Below are 25,321 nucleotides of genomic sequence, written 5' to 3'. Positions count from 1 at the left end.
TTTTTTCAATTACTTTATTTATGACTGAAGGTTTCTAAAACTGAAGGCACTCCTCCACGCTCTGCACTGCAATCGAGCTCCGGCAACGTCGTTCTCTGTTCATTGGCTGACTGTGTTTTGTGACGTCAGAGGCGCAGAATGAACCTAAACTCGGCCGCCATCATAAATGACGCGCACTTTAGTCGCAGCTGGGAACGTACTCTCCCATGCGTAGGCTTCCGTCAGCAACGCAACACAAACATCTGGAGTGATGCCGTGACTGGAGCGCATGAACAGCTCATGAATGCCGTCGCATTGAGGTCAAGGATGAATCAATGTTCCGTACTACCCTATAACGACCATCGAGGAGGAATATGGTGGCGACCTGGGGAGAGGTCCCATTGTTTCAATGTTTTTGAAAAAGACACTGTTGGTCATTGCGTATGATTTCATATCACGCCTAGCAGTGCTTGAGTGAGCAGTGACAACACAAAGGTACATCATGAGCATACTGTATCCTCATGAGTTATCTGTCATGCGATAGTACATGGTGCCATTTTTCAAGAGGACAGTGCTCGTCAACACACAGCATATACCTCTACGAACTGTCTGCGTGATGTTACTGTACGGAACATGGAAGTAACTAACAAGGGGAGGCCGCCAATTGTGAAATTCAGATTCGATTCATACTGCGCATAATAAAAGCTCATGGCCAGAGGTGTAATGTGGCAAAGCACCAAGATGCACTTCTCAGCCGTTGTCGATAAAATCGACAGTTAAAAGAAACCGTTGTGGTGAAATACTCTCTACGATTAATTATCTACAGCGTCGTGGCGCAGCGGTAAGCGCTCCGGTTCGTAATCCGAAGGTCGCCGGATCGAATCCCGCGCCATGCAATTTTTTTTATTATTAGTTTCTTGTAATTCAAATATATATATATATATATATATATATATATATATATATATATATATATAAAGTATTAATGAATTGTTTATGCATGTTGGTGAAGGCGGATCGCTCTCCAATTGTACCGCCTCCATTTTTCCGTTTTTTTAACAGGGTGTACCAAAGCTCTCCCGTCCGCACTGATTTTCGACAATGTTATAAGTTGCGCTAGGGACCGCATCTACCTTCTTTCGAAGTTAGCAGGCAACTACGCTGTTATGCGGCGGCTCGTTTCGGCCCATTCAACATCTGTCATTCAAGTGTAACGAGCGAGTAACGGAGCTTGTATTTCATACCTGCCACAGCAAATTTGTGTTCGTGGGGTCTCTGTTCTAATTCGAACGTTTGACTTACGCTATACGTATTCGTTTCGGAATATCGTTTCTACGTCTTCCGTTAACTATACGTGGTTAACATTATGAAGACAATTAATAACATTTGTGAAATACAACTTTGTTTGCGGAAAACATAATGATGTCGCCAGTTTTTCCACGACAAACGACTTTCAACAAGTTATTATACGCATAATTGTTGCAACTGATTGCCGGGAATTATATATATATATATATATATATATATATATATATATATATATATATTTGAATTATAAAAAACAAATACTAAAAAAAAGGCTGCATAGCGCGAGATTCGATCCGGCGACCTTCGGATTAAGAACCCGAACTCTTACCGCTGCGCCACGGCGCTGTAGAGAGTTATTAATCGTAGAGAGTATTTCACCGCAATGGTTTCTTTTAACTGTCGATTTTCTCGACAACGGCTGAGAAGTGCATCTTGGTGCTTTGCCACATTACACCTCTGGCCTTGAGCTTTTATTATGCGCAGTATGAATCGAATCTGAATTTCACAATTGGCGGCCTCCCCTTGTAAGTAGTAGTGGGTGTGATTTACCACAACAAGTATCATATCCATATTTTCAAGTTCTGGGAACTTCCTGCACATTAATATATCTTTAAAAATATATTGTGAATAAAAGTCAAAAACAGTTAACGTAATTTGTATTTTTTTGAAATTTATTTGTGGTATTCGTGTTGGGCGCAAAATACCCTCCTCCCGTCCCCAGAACTGTCCCACCCACCATTGACAGTGCATGTTAAGGAAAACGCGTTGGTATTGCCCAGGTTAACCTCATTATTATTACTTCGGTTAGACACGGTCACAGCCTGCAGTATAGAGAATAATATGAGCTGTATCTAGAGATAAAATAAGAGCGTAAAATTACTTACTTGCAAATAGGATACAACAATTCTAAATTAAGCTCCTGCACCATAAAACTAGCTAGGAATAGAAAACGGATTGAAACCCGAAACGCAGTGTTATTTTTCCGTTAACTGTCTTGTTCCTCCACAGTCCACACTGCAGTAACGATGCAGACGCTGTCACTTGCGCTAGTGTTTCGTCTGACACAATGCACAGACCGATACCATCCATCTTTCGCCTACCCGGTGCGTGTAGTGAGGTGTCATGTTCCAGTTCTGGGACGGAGAATGGTGGCAACACATAAGTTAGGACTAGCTGTGACGCCGAGTTTAACCTCTACGGATAGAATCAGCATCAACAATGTCACGTGCCCCCACTCTGTGAGACACAGGGGAAAGGTTTGGAATTTGTCTCGTGATCAAGGAATTTACGTCAGCCCCTCTCGCCTCATTCCGGCCAACTATTGGTGGCGTAAATTTCTTCCTCCACCAGGTTACGAACCAGCAACCTCTTACAGGCGTGCTTCAATGATGTCTTCGACGGAAACAAATAGCTACGCAAAAAGTCTGCACAATTCGTAATTAAGTCAGTTGGCAATGCTGTAGGGATTATCTTTCCGGCTGATTTGCATACTCATCTACAACAACACAAATACGGCGCTACATACAACAAAGTTCATTACAGTCACTCGCTGGGTACTTGCGCTAACACACGTTTCGAAATACGTCTAAGAAAGGCAAAGACATGCTTTTTCAGATAAGCTTTTCTCGTTATTGCTTGTCTGTCCGTATATTATATTCGCCCCACTTCGGCAATACTTCTTATTTTGCTCCCCAGTAGCAAACTACATTAAGTGTCCCACTCCCTACTATTCCCTCAGAATCGTCTGATATGATTCGACTACATCCCTGTGCCTTCGTTTTACTTTTGATGCTATTCATCTTTTATCTTCTTTTCAGGACATTATCCATTCCATTTAAGTGATCTTGCAAGTACTTTGCGCCTTAGAAAAATAGTCCAATCCACCTTAATAAAACTGTTCAAAAATTAAAGAAGTATTGTTGGGACAAACAGCTAAGAAATGCTCATCTAATGTCAGCACGAGGAAAGTTCACCAGCAACAAGATCTGTGGGGCATTCGAATGTTGGACTGCCTGGGAACGTGATGGCACACACACACATGTGGTCATGGTTCCGGTCTGACCACAAGGGGAGTATCAGAGCAAGCACATCGTAACTCCTTCGCGTCTGCGCTCGCCGTCCGAGAAAAAGTTAATGGACTCCCCATACCATTCTGTGTCATACGACACCACTACCCAGAGTATAGCAGAAGCCAGACTATGGAATTACCGTCCCACGCATAGGCTGGTCGCTAACACCAAATAACAAACGGTTGCATCTGGAGGACTGCCGTTTCCGGAAAGCATCGCCCGCTGAAGAATGACGGCATATTGTGTTCAGCGACGAATAGTGTTATGCGTTACACTGGATGTTGGCGAGCATGGTGGCTACCTGGCAAAAGACTCCCTTCGTATGTGAGCTCAATCGCTGGAGGTCAAATTAATCTCGGGGTGATTGCTTAACACTTTGCCGTCCGCACGTCTCGTACAAATTTATTCGCTTTTCGCCGGCAGCGCAAATTCGGATTACTTGGATTGTCGCCGGCCGCTTTTCACCTTTCCGTTGACGACAAGCTTCAAACACATTGACTTTTGCGTGCTTTAATTTTTCCGGAAATCCTCTATTTTGCCGTATCGTTCCACAAACTCGAATTTTCTTTTCAAGTATCTTCTCCGCAACTTCTACACTGTTATAAGAATTATCTGTGTAGACGTGATGCCACTTTCCATAAGGTGTCAGTAGTTCCATCACTGTTTTTCCTAAAGGTTGTCCAGCGCCGGAATATATCTTGAATGAGGAAATGTATCCCGTACTCGAATCACACAGCATCCAAACGAGTATGCCATATTGCGTAATTTTCGGCGAATTGTAAACTTTAAAATTTAACTGTCCATTACTCTATCAGTTGAGTTGTTTTGACTTAGATTAAACGTTTCTTTAAACTTTTCGCAAAAATAATCAATTACGAATTGCACTTTGAAAATCCGGTTGGCATTATCCGGTTTATTGTTGTTGTCGGAAAAATGTAAAAATGATGATATTTGTCTGAAACGGTTGCGGACATCGTTTTGCGAAATATCGGTGTGTCTATCAACGGATTCTTTTGTCAATAATCATTGATCCTGGCTTTTTTTACAGTTCCCATAAGAATAGCAAGCCCAAACAGTTTTCTAAGTTCGGGTCGCGTAAGGTCGACAAATTTGGCCTTTTTTTTATCCAGTTCCTTGCTGTTGCAATTTTGACTGTTATAATTGTTGGTTTCGTTGCTAATATATTCAAATAAATCGTTACCAATATATAATTCTACGACGCTCTGTGTATCTTTGAGAATTATTTGTGGACCGGGAGGTCCTTCAAATTTATTAGTGGTCCTCAGTAAATCATAGTCTGTCTTTTTGTCTGATTATCCGAATCAGTTTGCAACCTTAGCGTTCGCCGAATTCTTCTTTGGCGTATTTCACTGTCTTCCGACGATTTTGCTTCACTTTCATTTTTTTATATCCAATGTCTTCTTCCTAATCGGCCAAGCCGTGAAGAACGTCAGACAAGACGACCGCACATTCATCGTAAATAATCGTATCGTCTCTTTCGTCTGCCGTGATGAAAGTGCACAAGTGCTTACAAAACCAAAAAACTTGTTGACATGTGTAACTTATTATTACCTAAACAAAACACCAACAGAATGAAAAAGATACTAAAGTGCTGTCACCGGCCACTGAGCGATACTATGCACACGACACCACTGTGGTGTCACCGGCCGTTGACCGCTATTTCGCCGGACTGCAAAGTGTTAATATTCCATCCTTCTGTTGTCAGTGTTGGCTCACGTACGAAGTCTTTGCTACCTTATACGCCAATAGATCGGACTTGAACACAATATACTCGTACACCATGAATGGCTTGATGAAACAGTTAATCATGAATTGTAGCGCAGTGGATAACGACTGCGCTGACAGGCTCTAGACGAAGTTAATGTCGTGAGCAGTGCAGATAATAGGATGCCAGGAGACAACATTCCTTTTACTTATCAATACTTCTGGAGTTTATCGTTATTATTATTAGTACCTTTTGGAGTTCCACAAAGAAATGATCGAGACAGGTAAACTGCTGCGAAATGTAGGTCCGCTTAATCACTTCAAGATATATTGGTTATACTGCTGATTTATTATGTCCGTTCGACAGGGTCTTCTCAGTGTCTCACAAACATCCGACACAAAACTCAATATGAATCTGACATTAAGTTAACATAATAATAATGTCGCGTGGCTAGGGCCTCCTGTCGGATAGACCGTTCGCCGGGTGCAGGTCTTTCGATTTTACGTCACTTCGGCGACTTGCGCGTCGATGGGGATGAAACGATGATGAGAACAACACAACGACCAGTCCCTGAGCGGAGAAAATCTCCGACCCAACCGGGAATCGAAACCGGGCCCTTAGGTTTGACATTCTGTCGCGCTGACCACTCAGTTACCGGGGCCGGACAGTTAACATTATTCAGTAAATATCAATGAAAGAGCTGGTGTGTGACTTAATGAGCTACAACCCATTTATCAAGGTTTGGAGATCGAAACAAGCATCAGACTTCTGCTCGAGACATACGGCAAGACTATAGGCAACAATTCATCTGCTGTGATCTGAATAAAGTTAACGTTCTATAGAACCTAGAGAGCAATGTGGAGTACCAGGCAGGTGCGAGTCGGTATCCTCGTCACCAACCATGTACAAATGTGCAAAAAATTTGTTCAAATGGCTCTGAGCACTATGGGACTTAACTTCTGAGGTCATCAGTCCCCTAGAACGTAGAACTACTAAAAAGCTAACTAACCTAAGGACATCACACACATCCATGCGCGAGGCAGGATTCGAACCTGCGACCGTAGCGGTCGCGCGGTTCCAGACTGTAGCGCCTAGAACAGCTCGGTCACTCCGGCCGCCACAAATGTGCAAAAATATAAAAGTTATGGACATGCAAAAACCTTCCATCTATGTATGTAAACATTTAGTTCATTAGGTTGGATTGAGTTGATGGATAAAAGATAACGGTTTTGTAAACATTTTCATTTCTTTTTGAGTCATCAGTCTTCTGACTGATTTGATGCAGCCTGCCACGAATTCCTCTCCTGTGCTAACCTCCGCATCTCAGAGTAGCACTTGCAACCTACGTCCTCAGTTATTTGCTGTGTGCGTTCCAGTCTCTGTCTTCCACTACAGATTTCACCTTTCTATACTCTGAAATTATTAAATTTAGGCACACGTACAGGGATTCATAGAACTCAGTAAGAGGATTATTCATCACAGAAAGAGGAGATCTGTGCAATTAACATGGTTAAATTGAAGTAGTAGGAAGTTGGAGGGCACGGAGCGGCTGACGGCAGAAATCTATCAGCTAAACAGTGGAAAAGCAATCAGAATTTACACCGAACTAATAAATATGAAGCAACTTGGGCATACAAGGAAAATGGAGTCTGATATTCAAACTGCAGCGTCTGGCCTGATGGTCATTTCCTGGAACAAAGTAAAATACATGAAGTTTCTTCAGTCACATAAGTTTACATTAAAATATCGATAACCAGGATTCCGAAATACTACGCATCCTTGCAGTGACCAACCGTTCTGAACCAAAGCATATACCAGGTAGATGTAAATTTACAAAATTCTTTATTCACAGTCTCAGAGTAGTGCAAGGTAAGCACATCCTTTGCTTACCAACCCCGAAAGCGCAGTGAGCCAGAAGCTCCCAGCCCGCCTCTGCCTTGGGCGGTTGGTGAGAGAAGGAAGAGGCACTTGTTGTCCATGCGTAAAACTTGTACCAGAACGGAGCGTTCACTTCCTGTCACCGTGGTATGTTTCTAGTCCTACGACAAGCGGTTGAAAAGTTACGTCAGTGGCATTGTGATATTCTTTGTCTATAGGGGAACGTGCTCCAAAACGATCGAATATTCCCAATCACGTAGATACTCTCTCACACTGGGTGGAATACGAGGGAAAACGGACTGTGCCAGGTAGAAAAAAATAGGTGTACGCATGTGCAATCTCCTTCACCAGAGGCTATGCTATTAGGGTTGCTGTGAAGCGAAAGAGAAAAACTGAAAATGAAAGTAACAAAGTATTGATGGGAAGTTGTGGTAAAAGTGCCACACAGCTATATACGTGAGTCGATTTCCACTTAACATTCAGCAAGCAGAACTGGTACGTTTTTCAGACAATACCAGAGTTATAATAAATCTCATTACAGAGAAAGCAACAGAAGAGATGGTAAATGATACTTCGTTAAGCGTTATAGAGTGTTTGTCAGAATATGGACTCACGTTAAATTTTGAAAAGAAACACTCTATATTCAGTGATAAGGTCAACAAGGACTCGGGAGGACGACGGTTCAATCCCGCGTCCGGCCATCCTGATTTAGGTTTTCCGTGATTTCCCTAAATCGCTCCACGCAAATGCCGGGATGGTTCCTTTCAAAGGGCACGGCCGACTTCCTTCCCCATCGTTCCCTGATCCGATGAGACAGATGACCTCGCTGTCTGGTCTCCTTCCCCACACAACCCAACCCAACCCAACCCTCAACAAGGACGTATACAGAGATAGACACCAACAATCATGTCGCAGAGGAAGGGCTGGGAAACTTAATGCAAATTGGTTTTTATTTAGCAATCATTCTAACCAATTCATTTAACATCAAACTCTTTACTAATGTGTTACAAGGCCAAACAAAAATGTCTCTCCTTTTAGAACAATAATGGATTTTAAAGAACTCAAAGCATAAATGTCTCTTTTCTTTAGAACAGTACAAAATTTAAAGAACCGAAAGCATAAATGTCTCTTTTCTTTAGAACTAACAAACCTTAAGGAACACAATTTTACTGGCGCTCAATTTTAATCTTTAACTATACTTCAAGATTTTCCTAGCATTAGAAGCAAGTATATCAAACACGAATAAATTACAATTTGTCAGGTCGACGTCGGATCGTGGCACAAACCCCCAGGCAGCACAAGAGACCGAGGGGTCCAGACGAGACAAGCAAAGCACTGATGAAACTACAAGAACACATAGAAAAGCTATCTTAGAAAGTGCAATGACACAACAAATTTTTGATCCACCTCAAGGATACCACACTCAAGGCAAATACGAATCGGAAGCGAAAAAAATTCAAAAATTATTAAAGCAGTAAACATAGAAAGTATAAAACCATCTTAACAGATTTAAAAATAGGCCTTAGAACATAATCCCTACAAGCTGCAAGGACACAATCATAAACGTCTGTCCCGTCCACATGACGTCACATTTAAGGCAAATACAAATTCTGGCAGAACAAAATTAAAAAATTATTAAAGTTAAGCGTGGAAAATATTAAAACCACCTTGCAAGAAATAAAAACAGCCTTCAGAAATTAACCTCCACAAACTACCAAGCACGGCACCTTCGCTATATGAACGGATTACACTAACCAGACAGTCTAGACAAATTTGAGGCACTTCAATTATCTTTTTAACAGCTACTGGAACAATTCAGCCAGAAACGTAGCAGGTGTTAAAACCTTCGAAGCATTAAAGAAATCTTTATTGGCAGTTCTGCAAGGTGGCTGTGGTAACTTAAAACACAGGCTATGCTACTAAGTACAAATAACGTGTCTGGCACAAGGCAGAGCTTCTTAATCCAACACAGTTGTATGATAAGATCCCACTTGCAGCATAGCCAAACCGCTAGGCCTCAAAACGAAAACATAAGTCACAGTCGTTAAATCTCAAATTAAAACAGGGCGCCTACAGTTTTCTGAAGAGGAACGAACTCTAAAATACGCAAACCAACTGATTTACGGTAGAGAGCTGAGCACGTGTTGATAGTTCGTTTATCAAAGAACCAATCGATCACCGTGCGGCCGTATGACTACTAAATTCCAAACCACGCTGGGAGGCAGGCAACAACAGCTCCAACACAGCAAGCTGCGACAGAGATGGCTTTTTCAAGAATTTTCACAAACGATGCTCACCGTGGACTAAGTGGTGGCAATTTCAGGATTCTATTCCCGAGCAGGGTACCCGAGGAAGACACTGGCCTGAAGCACGCCGGGACAGCAGCAGCACCGGCAAGCATGCCGCGACGACAGCCAAACAGCTCCGTCCTGCAAGGCCGGCTCTCAGCCTTCCATTAGAAAAATGCCTGCGCGGAAATACTGGCCACGCCTCCCGAAGAAACAAGTACATTAGCCCTTCCAGAAGGAGATTTTTACTCTGCAGCGGAGTGTGCGCTGATGTGAAACTTCCTGGCAGATTAAAACTGTGTGCCGGACCGAGACTCGAACTCGGGACCTTTGCCTTTCGTGGGAAAGTGCTCTACCATCTGAGCTACCCAAGCACGACTCACGCCCCGTCCTCACAGTTTTTCTTCTGCCAGTACCTCGTCTCCTACCTTCCAAACTTTACAGAAGCTCTCCTGCGAACCTTGCAGAACTAGCACGCCCGAAAGAAAGGATATGGCGGAGACATTGCTTAGCCACAGCCTGGGGGATGTTTCCAGAATGAGATTTTCACTCTGCAGCGGTGTGCACTGATATGAAACTTCAGGTCCCGAGTTCGAGTCTCGGTCCGGCACACAGTTTTAATCTGCCAGGTAGTTTCATACCAACGCACAATCCGCTGCAGAGTGAAAATCTCATTCTGGAAACATCCCCCAGGCTGTGCCTAAGCCATGTCTCCGCAATATCCTTTCTTTCAGGAGTGCTAGTTCTGCAAGGTTCGCAGGAGAGCTCCTGTAAAGTTTGGAAGGTAGGAGACGAGGTACTGGCAGAAATAAAGCTGTGAGGACGGGGAGTGAGTCGTGCTTGGATAGCTCAGATGGTAGAGCACTTGCCCGCGAAAAGCAAAGGTCCCGATTTCGAGTCTCGGTCCGGCACACAGTTTTAATCTGCCAGGAAGTTTCACATTAGCCCTTGTACGTCTGCTCGCAACGACCTCTCAGCTTCGACACCTGCAGCCCCACAAGGATCTGTCTCTCCTGCCTAGAGACCTCCAATCAAAGAAAAGATCCTCTCATGACCAAAGACAGTGTACAGCTCACACATAATACAACATTCCTGGTTATTACGCCGTGGGCACGTGCATTTCATGTGTAAACGGAATTTTGCTGCAGTCATCGGCGAGACAGGGCGTCAATCAGACATTCAATGAAGCTACTAATACCCTTGAAAACTTCCTCTACAGACTGGGACGAAAAGTAGGACTTAACTCTGAAATCCAGTCGACTGCGGCATAATAGCACGAAACGCTTCCCTCGTGGAAGTTTACATTTTACACAGTGCAGCTCACTGGGCGCAAGGTATCGACCGCGCAGTACGTCTCCTTCAGTTGTGTGCAACAATAGTATCATACCAACAACTGATGTAGCTATTGATTAGGGGGCATGAAATAAGGTAGAATACTCCTAATTAGCACTGAAAGACCTGAGTCCAAACAAGACCCTCGGAGTAGACAACATTTCATTGGAACTACTTGGGAGAGCCAGTCCTGACAAAACTCTACCATCTGGTGAGCAAGATGTATGAAACAGGCGAAATACCCTCAGACTTCAAGAAGAATATAATAATTCCAATCCCAAAGAAAGCAGGTGTTAACGGATGTGAAAATTACCGAACTATCAGTTTAATAAGTCACAGCTGCAAACTACTAACGCGAATTCCTTCCTAGTAGAAGCCGACCTCGGAGAAGACCAGTTTGGATTCCGTAGAAATACTGGAACACGTGAGGCAATACTGACCCTACGATTTATCTTAGAAGATAGATTAAGGAAAGGCAAACCTACGTGTCTAGCATTTGTAGAATTAGAGAAAGCTTTTGGCAATGTTGGCAATGTTGACCGGAATACTCACTTTCAAATTTTGAAGGTGGCAGGGGTAAAATACAGGGAGCGAAAGGCTATTTACAATTTGTACAGAAACCAGAAGGCAGTTGTAAGAGTCGAAGGACATGAAAGGGAAGCAGTGGCTGGGAAGGGAGTGAGGCAGGGCTGTAGCCTATCCCCGATGTTATTCAATCTGTATATTGAGCAAGCAGTAAAGAAAACAAAAGAGAAATTCGGAGTAGGAATTAAAATCAATGGAGAAGAAATTAAAACTTTGAGGTTCGCCGATGACATTGTAATTCTGTCAGAGACAGCAAAGGACTTGGAAGAGCAGTTGAATGGAATGGACAGTGTCTTGAACGGAGGATATAAGATGAACATCAACAAAAGCAAAACGAGGATAATGGAATGTAGTCGCATTAAGTCAGGTGATGCTGAGGGAATTAGATTAGGAAATGAGACACTTAATGTAGTAAAGGAGTTTTGCTATTTGGGGAGCAAAATAACTGATGATGGTCGAAGTAGAGAGGATATAAAATGTAGACTGGCAATGGCAAGGAAAGCGTTTCTGAAGAATAGAAATTTGCTAACATCCAATATATATTTAAGTGTCAGGAAGTCATTTCTGAAAGTATTTGTATGGAGTGTAGCCATGTATGGAAGTGAAACATGGACGGTAAATAGTTTGGACAAGAAGAGAATAGAAGCTTTTGAAATGTGGTGCTACAGAAGAATGCTGAAGATTAGATGGGTAGATCACATAACTAATGAGGAAGTATTGAATAGGATTGGGGAGAAGAGAAGTTTGTGGCACAACGTGACCAGAAGGAGGGATCGGTTGGTAGGACATGTTCTGAGGCATCAAGGGATCACCAATTTAGTATTGGAGGGCAGCGTGGAGGGTAAAAATCATAGGGGGAGACCAAGAGATGAATACACTAAGCAGATTCAGAAGGATGTAGGTTGCAGTAGGTACTGGGAGATGAAGAGGCTTGCACAGGATAGAGTAGCTGAATCAAACCAGTCTCTGGACTGAAGACCACAACAACATGTATCAAAAATGGCTCTGTTTACTATGGGACTTAACATCTGAGGTCATCAGTCCCCTAGAACTTAGAACTACTTAAACCTAACTAACCTAAGGACATCACACACATCCATGACCGAGGCAGGATTCGAACCTGCGACCGTAGCGATCGCGCGGTTCCAGACTACAGTGTCTAGAACCACTCGGTCACTCTGGCCGGCTAATACATGTATCGAACTCTGTAAGTTCATCTTCAGTTTGGCTGCATGTTCATGTAATGCTACGTTATGATAAAGGCACAGTTCCAGAATCTCTCTTCTTACTTATTTTTCTTTTGACTACTTTCTTTTCCCGGGTTGGCACCCCTTCGGTAGTAAATAACGGAGATGTTGAGCGATAAATCCGAAATAATGTTCCTCACAATTTTCGTGGAAAGGCAATAATTGTTTGCGTATTGCAATACACTTACAGGAGTTTATGTGGCCAAAGCGAGAAATTTTCTACAGTTTACAACAGATATAAAAAAATTGTTACCGTCCCTGAGTGACTTCTCCATCTGCTCCTGCTTCCGTTTCTCTTCCCTCTCGTACTTCCATAATTGCTAGCACCTCTCCGTCACACACCAAGACGCCACGCGATGCTGGCTGTGGGCGTCTCTCTGCGGCTACCCAGACGCCAGTGAGAGTAGTTTGACGGCCGATCTCACTACTGTTCACGCCGTATTCTTGGAAATCCGGAACCGTTAAGCATCGCTCAAGCAACTTCCCAGTTTTTCTCACAAGTCGATTTCCAACTGTACACAACAAAAGTTCTGTGGTTGAAAGAAGATTCGCTGATAGCTCAGTTGTGGAGTTGAACCTCATGAGATCCCGCACGAAAACTTGCACAAGACATATGTGTCCCTCTAATCGCGGTATAATGTTTGCCAAGGATTTTGTTACGGACCACGGCCAGAGAATAAAATCATTACTTTACAGACGCAGACAAAACATTTATACAGAAATGTCTGTATCCGTCCACGCCTTGGTGTGGCTCAGTCTGCTTAAATGGAAAATAAAGAAAAGAGAAAGCATACGTTTTTAATGTGTATGGAAATTGAATATACATCCTAATCTCTTCTCTCTCTGTCTTTGTCCATCTCCCCTTCCCCTTTCTTTCTCTTTCACCTCCTCGTTCCCCCTCTCTCTCTATCCATGTCTTCCTGCTCCTTATCTCTCCACCTCTCTCAGCCCATTCCCTCCTCCCCCTCTTTCTCTGTCTATCTTCCCATTCCCCCTCCGCTCCCTCTCGTCCTGCCCCTCTCTCCGTCCATCTCCTCCTTCCCGTTTTCTGTCCATTTCATCCCACCACTCTGTCCATCCCCCTTTCTCCCTCTTCCTGTCTTGAGCCTCGTTTATTGTTATTGAAAATTCACGTTATGTCGTAATATCCTAATCATACGACTTATGTGTTTTCTAGCAACGTTACATTATTGCACATTTTATAACGTTTTCTTCTTATTAATTTTTTATAAATACATGTATTACATATATTTAAAAGCCAGGTAAATAAAGGTACGCGCCTATATCAATGGAACATTATATCAAAATTTCAGTGTTCGGTCAAGAACTTTCTGAGATATACAATTTTCAACAACATTTATATTGTTACACTACTCCCATTAAAAATTGCTACAGCACGAAGATGACGTGCTACAGACGCGAAATTTAACCGACAGGAAGAAGATGCTGTGATATGCGAACGATTACCTTTTAAGAGCTTTCACACAAGGTTGGCGCAGGTGGCGACACTTACAACGTGCTGACGTGAGGAAAGGTTGCAACCGATTTCTCATACACAAACGGTAGTTGACCGGCGTTGCCTCGTTAAACGTTGTTGTGATGCCTCGTGTAAGGAGGAGAAATGCGTACCATCACGTTGCCGACTTTGAAAAAGGTCGGATTGTAGCCTATCGTGATTGCGGTTCATCGTATCGCTACATTGCTGCTCGCGTTGGTCGACATCCAATGACTGTTAGCAGAATATGAAATCGGTGGGTTCAGGAGGGTAATACGGAACGCCGTGCTGGATCCCAACGGCCTCGTATCGCGAGCAGTCTACATGACAGGCATCTGATCCACATGGCTGTAATGAATCGTGCAGCCACGTCTCGATCCCTCAGTCAACAGATGGGGACTTTTGCAAGACAACAACCATCTGCACGAACAGTTCGACGACGTTTGCAGCAGCATGGACTCTCAGCTCGGAGACCATGGCTGCGGTTACCCTTGACGCTGCATCACAGACAGGAGCGCCTGCGATGGTGTACTCAACGACGACCATGGGTGCACGAATGGCAAAACGTCATTTTTCCGGATGAATCCAGGTTCTGTTTACAGCATCATGATCGTCGCATCCGTGTTTGGCAACATCGCGGTGAACGCACATTGGAAGCGTGTATTCGTCATCGCCTTACTGGCGTATCACCCGACGTGATGGTATGGGGTGCCATTGGTTACACGTCTCGGTCACCTCTTGTTCGCATTGACGGCACTTTGAACAGTGGACGTTACATTTCAGATGTGTTACGAACCGTGGCTCTACCCTTCATTCGATCCGTGCGAAATCCTACATTTCAGCAGGATAATGCACGACCGCATGTTGCAGGTCCTGTACGGGCCTCTCTGGATAGAGAAACTGTTCGACTGCTGCCCTGGCCAGCACATTCTCCAGATCTCTCACCAATTGAAAACGTATGGTCAATGGTGGGCGAGCAACTGGCTCGTCACAATACGCCAGTCACTACTCTTGATGAACTGTGGTATCGTGTTGAAGCTGCATGGGCAGCTGTACCTGTACACGCCATCCAAGCTCTGTTTGACTCAATGCCCAGGCGTATCAAGGCCGTTATTACGGCCAGAGGTGGTTGTTCTGGGTACTGATTTCTCAGGATCTATGAAACGAAATTGCGTGAAAATGTAATCACATGTCAGTTCTAGTAGAATTTATTTGTCCAATGAATACCCGTTTATCATCTGCATTTCTTCATGGTGTAGCAACTTTAATGGCCAGTAGTGTAAGTGTCGTACTGAAATAAAAATATGGTTTATATGGTCACTCCAAAACACAAATTAAACCACCTCATGGACCATCAACGTAGATATAAAGTTAACCATGTTGAAATGGTTCAAATGGCTCTGAGCAGTATGGGACTTAAGTTCTAAGGTCATCAGTCCCCTAGAACTTAGAACTACTTAAATCTAACTAACATAAGGACATCACACACATCCATGCCCGAGGCAGGATTTGTACCTGCGACCGTAGCGGTCGCGCGGTTCCAGACTATAGCGCCTAGAACCGCTTGGCCACTCCGGCCGTCAAAGTTAACCAGTAAGTTGATATTATATATACGTCAATTAGGGTAATTTATTTGTATAAATCAAATAATAATAGCTAGCGATTCATGACATGTTCGATCAGCCACAAATGCGCGTAGTTGTAATCAACAATAATAGTACATGACATGGCCATGAGAACAAGCGAAACATCATTCTGAGGTCACGTAATCCTTTTCTGTCAGAAAATTAAATATCGTGACAAAAGTTATAGAAAGAATCATATTCACACAAGTTGCGATATAGCCGCACCAAAATCTATGATGATCCAGGAAAATATTTATGCCTTTATTCCAGCTACGGGTCATATTCTATCTACAGAATACCACATTCAGTCAACGAGCCAACCACACAAAAGTGTTATTTACAGTTATAAAAAGGTCGCGGTGTATACATGCAGGATGAAGCTATGGTTGTTACGGATGAAACCAGCACGGCGCCTGACTGGTCGATGGTTTACATGACCAGTCCGGAATTTTTATTAAAACTGCTCAAAAGTATCACTTCATAACGGTATATGTATATATATACACAGGTAGGAGAACTTCCCTTCACGTAATTCAAACATTCACAGCAAACGGTAACAAAAGAAACAAAATTGTCACGCTAGAATATAGCATCTGTCTGAAAAATAACGTCCTTTGTTAAACCTGCTTCTGGAAAGGAAAAATGTAATCGATGGCAAAGCACTGAGAGTCACAATTTCCAGGAAAGAAATTTTAAAAGAGCTATAAAACTTTCTCGCGCTCTGAAGCGCGTTTGTTCGTAGTATGGAGGCAACGTTTCGAGAAAGATTATTGTCGTCTGACGAAGGATTGTAATGTGTACCTATTAAACAAAAGCTTATCGCGATGCTGACCAAATAAGCTCTCGGGATGAATAATCTCTCATCGCTTCTTCCGCGAAGTTTGCACCAAAGGTACAATCGGAATTATGGATAACTTTTTGTTCGGTCACTACAGGAAAATATTCTGCAATATTCCGTTCCAGCATATACTCCATTTCCAGCACTTTCCGAGATAAACTGCATTTGTTGTTATTCACGCTGTTACGTTGGAAGGGGCGCTTGGCGAGATACAATTCCTTGGAGTGTTTCCTAGAATACTTTAGTGAGTAACCATTGGCAGTTTGAATTCCCGCTGTTGGCGAAGGCGACCAGTAGTTTGTACTAGTGCAGTACAGTGGTCACTTACACGAGATGGCTGATTCTTGCGGAGAAGGTAACAGCAACCAGCCAATTTTTGTAACGATATTTATTTACACAAATAGCTTCGTTACCGGTTTAGAACCGATAGGCTCATCGACAGACGGCTTATTCACGTTAATTATAATTATCTCTCATTTAATATACTCTGCAAACAATGAAACGTTTATAGTTTGTAAATTTCTACCGTTATATCGATGTATATATCGAAATATCTGTGAGAGGAATTCTTTGACATTGTTATTGTTGTTGTATCGCCATCTTTGTGAACATCCTTCTATGTGGCAAAATGGTGTGTATGTGTGATGCTTCACATATGTGTGTACATAAACATGAAGAAAGGGCTTCATGTAGTGTTCGCTACTGTATGACCACGAGCAGTACGTATTGCAAAGTAACGGCGCGGAAGTTTCGAGAACATTTTGTCTTTAATAATTTGTCTATGTCATTTGTCAATCGTTAACAGGCACGATTACAAAAGACAGTTTCTCACATCATGTTTTGGTTTTAGGGCATCACCACCCTAAAGATTTTTGTTATATGGCGGTATGAAAGTTGGAAAGTAATGTAAGCTACAAGGAAAATGTATCTTAACGTGAATAATCCGTCTGATGATCGAAACCGGTAACGGTGCTATTTGTGTAATTAAATAACACTATAAAAAGCGGCTGGTTACTCTTCTTTTCTCTGCAAGAATCAACCAGTATTTTGTACACGACCATGGTGTCAAAATGTCAGTTTTCGACAAAATAGCTGAGACGTTAGGCTTTAAGATCTGTGTGTGACTTTCGAGTAAAGTGAAAAGACCATACCAATTTAGTGCCTTCAAAATGTCGTACTATGTACCTGCAAAACAGCATCTGCGGGGAGTTTTGCTCCTCTGCTTTTGAAGATATCTGCTGCCGAAAGTGATCGTTTGCTAATGGAAGCGTATGGAGTGTTGGAAACAAAAAGTGTAGAGATTGGTTTAAGGATTCAGACACAGCGGTTCTGAAGCGTGTGACAATTTGTCCTGGTCGGTTTGGTGTACAATTAGTTGCTCCAACTGGATCAGTAGACGAATACTAAAAGCTACGAAACACAGTTACTCAATCTGAAGCGAGCAGTTAAACTCCCGCAATTCAACAAAACCTGACGTTTTTACTTCACAGAGTGGGCATATGATTAGTGAAACTGAACAGTTCAAATTTCTAGGTGTTCGGATAGATAGTAAACTGTCGTGGAAAGCCCACGTTCAGGATCTTGTTCAAGGACTTAATGCTGCCATTTTTACTATTCTAACGGTATCTGAAGTGAGTGATCGTTCGACACGAAAATTAGTTTACTTTGCTTATTTTCATTCGCTTATGTCGTATGGTATTATATTTTGGGATAATTCTTCCCATTATAAAAGGATATTTTTGGGTCAGAAACGGGCGGTTCGGGCAATAAGTGGTGTTTAAATTCATAAATTTCTTGTCGATCTCTGTTCACGAGTCTGGGTATTTTGACATTCGCCTGTCAATATATATATATATATATATATATATATATATATATATATATATATATATATATATATATATATATTCCTTACTGTAATTTCTTGCTAACAATATTGGCTTATTCCCAAGAATAAGCAGGTTTCACTCAGTTAAAACTCGGCAGAAATCAAACGTGCATTTGGGTCGGACTCTTGTGCAGAAAGGTGTACAGTATACTGCTGTATCCATTTTCAATAAGGTAGCACTAGAATTCAAATATATTAGCAGTAATCCACTCGTTCTCAAATCGGAAGTGAAGAGTTTCCTCATGGGTCACTCCTTCTATTCTGTCGAGGAGTTCCTTAAAAAATTAAGCTGATTATTGTTGTATTATTGATTGCGTTTACTTAAACTTATGGCTTGACTTTTTCTGGGTTCATAAACATTTTATTTTTATCTGTTATTACTTTTATGAAGTAATTTCATGTACTGACACGTTCCATGACCTTGGAGATTTGCTCTTGAATTTGGTCCTACGGAACTTGACCTCTAAATAAGTAAATGCTCAGATACATGACAAAGTCATCTTCTACATGACAATGACGAGCCCCATGTAGCAAATCTAGTGAAGGAAATGTCGACGGGATTTCCATGGGATATTTTACCCCCCACGCATATTCTCTCATTCCGATGGCTGTTTGTTTTGATCCATGCCACATGACCTTTCTAAAAAAAAAACACCTCTTATCTCTTAAGGATATCGAAAACTAGCTTCATGAGCGGATCACCCCAAAAGAATCTACATTTCTTTATCGCGGAAACAATCTGTTAACCGAAAAGACGAAAAAGATTGTACATGCAGAAGGACACCACTTTTAGTAAATTATCTTTTAGCACGCTATTAAAATAAACGTATTCCTGTCCAAAAACATAATTAATTTCAGGAAATGAAACGTAGCTCCCAATTGATGGGCCTTCTCCACATACTCTCACTCCTGTGAGGTAACGTCTCAGTTACACCAGCACTAATGGATCTCTGGGTCGTACTAGTATTATCATTTGGAAACCAAGATCTGCAGACACAACAATGTCAGATTTTCGTTAGTAGGACTGGACGAAATGGACTCCTAGGTCGTGTTTTGAGCTCCGCTGCCCTCATAAAGAAACGTAGAAATACGCTAAGACAAGCAGTGCAATATTTATCGTACCTTTAGGTTGATGGTGAATGTTCTCAACACGCAGTTTTAATTTTATGAAATATATGATTGATGTTCGAATGGTTCAAATGGCTCTGAGCCCTATGGGACTTAACAAAATGGTTCAAATGGCTCTGAGCACTATGGGACTTAACTTCTGAGGTCATCAGTCCCCTAGAACTTAGAGCTACTTAAACTTAACTAACCTAAGGACATGACACACACCCATGCCCGAGGCAGGATTCGAACCTGCGACCGGAGCGGTCGCGCGGTTCCAAACTGTAGCGTCTAGAACCGCTTGGCCACCCCGGCCGGCTGGGACTTAACATCTGAGGCCATCAGTCCCCTAGAACTTACAACTACTTAAACCTAACTAACCTAAGGACATCACACACATCCATACCCGAGGAAGGATTCGAACCTGCGACCGTAGCAGTCGCGCGGTTCCGGACGGAAGCGCCTAGAACCGCTCGGCCACCGCGGCCGGCGTATGATTGATGTCACATCAATAGTTAACCTTGAATCGTTGTAATTCGATAGATGTCTGTGTAATACATCTCTTTATATTACAATAAATCTCTCTATAATACAATTGGTACAATAGTACTCTACTGTACAACAGACATACGCTCTTAGCAGCTCCATTTGTATATCCCACCAGGGAGTCATGGAGCATGGAGCAGAGCATTGTTAACTGTAGCAAAATTCAGTGCTAACTACCGGAAATATGAACCACTGAAAATTTGGTAGTTTATAAATTTATAACCCCACAAACAGGGCGTGTTGAAAAGCAATACCCCAAAATTTTTAATGTAGAAACTCTTAAAGTATTTTAAATGAAACAAACGTCATTAACATTGTACATATTTATTGTTAATCTCTACATATTCCAGCCCACTGCCGCTAGAGGGCTCCAAATTGTCGCATGTCACACGGCGATGTGCAAGGGAACTATGTTGGTACGTGAGAGACAGTGTGCTGTATTCGAGTATCGAATTCGAACATTGCATCCACACATGGAGTACTCTGTCCTTCAGCACGACAATGCCAGACTACACACGAGCGCTGTGACATCTGCAACAATCCGACGCCTCTGGTTCACTGCCATCGATCATCCCCCCACACAATCCCCCCCTTGGTCTCGTCTGATTTTTATGTGTTTCCAAAACTTAAAGAGCATCTTCGACGACATCAATTTTCGGCAGCGATGAAGCGCTGGAAGCATAGGTGAGGTTGTGGCTCCATCAACAAAGTTAAACATACTACAGTGACGTTATCAACAAACTCGTCAACGGGAGAAATGTGTTCGTGGACAGGGTGACTGTTTTGATGAATAAATATGTAGACGCGAATAATAAAAATGCAGAATGTAAATAAAGGTCTATTTATTTAAAATGGTTTTTTATTTTTCATAAAAAGTGGTGGTGGTAAGTTCCTACGGGACCAAACTGCTGAGGTCATCGGTCCCTAGGCTTGCACACTACTTAATCTAACTTACTCTAAGGACAACACACACACACACACACACACACACACACACACGCACACACACACACACACACACCAAGGCCCGAGGGAGGACTCGAACCTCCGACGGGGAGAGCCGAGCGAACCGTGGCAAGACGCCCCCGACCACGCAGCTAACCCGCGAGGCTTCATAAAAAGTCGGATGCTCTACTCTTGAGTGCTTGCCTGCGATAACTAACATGATACACGTAAGTAAAACCATTTTATTATGATATTAAACACTTACAAGTGTTTCTTCGTGGAGATAGTCAAAACATCATCTTCGCACGACCAATTCTGTCATCCAGAATCCTCGCATCTCCTCCTGGGATATCATATACACCAGCATTGCGCTATTATTACAACATACACAAAATAAACATAATCTGCGCGACAAAGATGTCACTGACTCGTGGACGCTGTACATCGCACTTGCAAATAACTGCAATCACTATGATTCAAAGAGGTTCAGTAATTGAACGAAACCAGTAGCCAGTACCAAAACTACGACATTAGACTGCAATGAAAGATATTTTAAGAGTTGTAATATTCGGTGATTCTTCACTCAGCACCAAAATATCATCATCGTATAATTCAACGTCAGAGAAATTTGTGCTGCTGTATTCTATTTACACACAATGACTGAAATACCTGTTTTCCTGCAGACTTCGAGGAACGAGAATATTTGCAGCGATAAGTCACTACCTTATTAGTAAATACTAAAGAAGTTCGTACTAATATCGTTTCTGACTTACACAGCGAATGAAAAACGTGGCTTCTTTGGTACATCCAGCGGTCTCCTAGGAGAAAATTCTAATGAAAGCTACATATATTTTAGAGTCGGGGCGGCAGTTAACATAACATGTATCAAATGTACATATAAACATCGCGAAGGAATATGGAATTATACAGAATAAATTGTTTTAGTTCTGGAAAATATTCTCCAAGGTGTGACTAAGTCATGTCTCCACAATATCCTTTCTCCCACGAGTCCTAGTTCCGCCAGTTTTGCAAGAGATCTTTTGTGAATTTTGGAAGGTATGAGAAGAGGTACTGGCGTAAGTACAGCTGTGATGATGATGATGATGATGTTTGGTTTGTGGGGCGCTCAACTGCGCGGTCATCAGCGTCCGTACAAAGTTCCCACTTTTACACAGTCCAGTCTTTTTACACAGTCGAATATAGCCACTGTCACGAATGATGATGATGATGTTGATGATGGAATGATAAGGACAACACAAACAACCGGTCCCCACGGGGGAAAGGTGGTGAGTGGCGCTTGGGTTGCTCAGGCGGCTGCGCATTTTGCCGCGAAAGGTAAAGGTTCCGATTTCCAATCTCGGTCGGGCATACAGTTTTAATCCGCCAGGAAGATTGATATAGAATTGAAGTTTAAACAGCTTGCTTCAAAGAAATGACGATGGCGACGCTTGCCACATACGACCCATAACATGCATAGTCGGATCACTTTGAATCATTTTGTTTCTTGTAGCAACATACACGACGGCTGTAGTAAGACACTACGAAGTTGACGCATTGCAACGTCCACTGGCTGTACGTGCTGTAGTCACAGACTACTTAATAAAAGCATCTGTTGTCGGCATGTGTAAGCAATGGCCATCACCGATCACGTCAAAGCTGCACAGTGCTCAAGCTTTGAAATTTTTTCAGTAACGTTTTTTTTTTCTGTACACGATCTAGATTTCAGCTTTCACGTGAACGTCGACAACAATGATCTTACACGATGAACGTATTTTGCTGTATACTGTGCAGGGTGACGTATTATTTCGCGCCATCATCATCATTCGTAGACCGTCAACATCATTTTGCTGTGTACTTTGCAGCATGGCAGACACAGTTCAACACATTTGCTTAACACGATATAAATGGTACGAAATTGATGCCTTGACTTGTGTTTATTTGCGCCTATCACGCATTAAAACACATATTAAACGCTCAAAAATAGACTTAGATGACTTGACGCACTACACGAGTTTCCGTAAAAATTATGCCTACAAGCTTTTGCATTTATCTACTTTGGGCTGTAAGATAATGTGCTGCACTTCTACAGGACGATAATTTCGTACCATTTAGATCATGTTAAGCGAACGTGTTAAACTGTTTCGATGTCGTCCTGCACAGTACACAGCAATATCATCTTAGTGGTCTACGACCGTTGTACTCGATAATGGGGTGAAATAATATGTCAGCACGCGCAGTACAAAGCAAAATACGTTAATGGTCTAAGAGCACTGAACTCGATAATGCCGTGGAAGCCGAAAACTATATTGTACATCTACTTCTACATCTACATGATTACTCTGCAATTCACATTTAAGTGCTTGGCAGAGGGTTCATCGAACCACAATCATACTATGTCCCTACCATTCCACTCCTGAACAGCGCGCGGGAAAAACGAACACCTAAACCTTTCTGTTCAAGCTCTTATTTCTCTTATTTTATTTTGATGATCATTCCAACCTATGTAGGTTGGGCTCAACAAAATGTTTTCGCATTCGGAAGAGAAAGTTGGTGACTGAAATTTCGGGAATACATCTCGCCGCGACGAAAAACGTCTTTGCTTTAATGACTTCCATCCCAACTCGCGTATCATATCTGCCACACTCTCTCCCCTATTACGTGATAGTACAAAACGGGCTGCCGTTTTTTGCACCCTTTCGATGTACTCCGTCAATCCCACCTGGTAAGGATCCCACACCGCGCAGCAATATTCTAACAGAGGACGAACGAGAGTAATGTAAGCTGTCTCTTTAGTGGACTTGTTGCATCTTCCAAGTGTCCTGCCAATGAAACGCAACCTTTGGCTCGCCTGCCCCATAATATTATCTATGTGGTCTTTCCAACGGAAGTTGTTCGTAATTATAACACTCAGATACTTAGTTGTATTGACAGCCTTGAGAATTGTACTATTTATCGAGTAATCGAATTCCAACGGATTTCTTTTGAAATATACAGTCAAGTGGCGGTTTATTCCTTAAGAAAGGGGAACAAAAACCAGTGTATGACTATGGGTCAGCATCATCGAAAACTGATACTCCATTGGTAGCCCGAAGATTATCGGAGCAGATTATTGAATCGCACACGTAAACGCTGAAAACTCTACGGAAATATCTTTTGCAATCCACTTATAGCGATTAAACGTTTGGCCGCCTCTGACACTCTGGACGATCGACACCGCCGTGTTCGGAGCGTAGTAAAGTATCAGCGCTTCGCCGCAGGCCGGCACGCCTCCCGCCAACGCTCAGCCAACGGCCCACTCACCGTGGTCGGCGCTCCTGCGGAAGAGCGGCGGCCCGTCCATGTCGGCACTCCACTGGCGCTCCTGGATGCTGCTGGACGCTCCGCCGACGCACCACTACTGCCGCTGCCGCGCGCCACTCGGGCTGCCGCCGCGGCCGCACGGCGCATGCGCAGATGCGGGGCCGGCTCCGGCACCCGGTTGCAACAATCGCTCTCTTTCAGCGCCGGCCGAACACTGCGCGTCAGTGTCTCCGCGGACGGGGAAACACCCTCTCCGCTCTGTGACGCGCCCCTAGCCGCCCACGTCTCAATTAGCGGACCCTGCGTCCCCCTCCACCCCTGATACGCATCTCGGCCGACTGGCTGCTAGGGGTGTCTCTGACGAATGACCCCCCGCTACATCTCGTTACACAGCACTCCAAACGTTCGAGTACACTAATGTTAGTGAAATTGCAATACGCAGAAAGATGCGGAGAGATTCCAGTGACCAAAGAATTGCACAAGAATGTGTGATAGTAACTACACTACTGGCCATTAAAATTGCTACACCAAGAAGAAATGCAGATGATAAACGGGTATTCATTGGACAAATATATTATAGCAGAACTGACATGTGATTACATTTTCAAGCAGATTAGGTGCATAGATGTTGAGAAATCAGTACCCAGAACAACCACCTCTGGCCGCAATAACGGCCTTGATACGCCTGGGCATTGAGTCAAACAGAGCTTGGATTGCGTGTACAGGTACAGCTCCCCAAGCAGCTTCAACACGATACCACAGTTCATCAAGAGTAGTGACTGGCGTATTGTGACGAGCCAGTTGCTCGGCCACCATTGACCAGACGTTTTCAATTGGTGAGAGATCTGGAGAATATGCTGGCCAGGGCAGCAGTCGAACATTTTCTCTATCCAGAGAGGCCCGTACAGGACCTGCAACATGCGGTCGTGCATTATCCTGCTGAAATTTAGGGTTTCGCAGGGATCGAATGAGGGGTAGAGCCACGGGTCGTAACACATCTGAAATGTAACGTCCATTGTTCAAAGTGCCGTCAATGCGAACGAGAGGTGACCGAGACGCGTAACCAATGGCACCCCATACCATCACCCCGGGTTATACGCCAGTATGGCGATGACGAATACACACTTCCAATGTGCGTTCCCCGCCATATCGCCAAACACGGATG

At 43.1% G+C, this 25,321-nt stretch overlaps 1 protein-coding gene across 1 annotated transcript in view; it reads right to left on the bottom strand.

Annotated features, from left to right (window-relative positions):
* Positions 1–24,261, bottom strand: part of LOC124612423 (muscle, skeletal receptor tyrosine protein kinase-like) — a 621,962-nt gene extending 597,701 nt beyond the window's left edge. Inside the window, exon 1 of the mRNA XM_047140628.1 lies at positions 24,157–24,261. Coding sequence (XP_046996584.1) covers positions 24,157–24,196 — 40 coding nt within the window. The 5' untranslated portion in view covers positions 24,197–24,261. The remainder of the gene's footprint in view (positions 1–24,156) is intronic.
* Positions 24,262–25,321: the final 1,060 nt, after the last annotated feature.

This window comes from Schistocerca americana, chromosome 4 (assembly GCF_021461395.2).
Source record: "Schistocerca americana isolate TAMUIC-IGC-003095 chromosome 4, iqSchAmer2.1, whole genome shotgun sequence".
NCBI classification, from domain to species: domain Eukaryota; kingdom Metazoa; phylum Arthropoda; class Insecta; order Orthoptera; family Acrididae; genus Schistocerca; species Schistocerca americana.
This window is presented reverse-complemented; position numbering and strand designations above follow the sequence as displayed.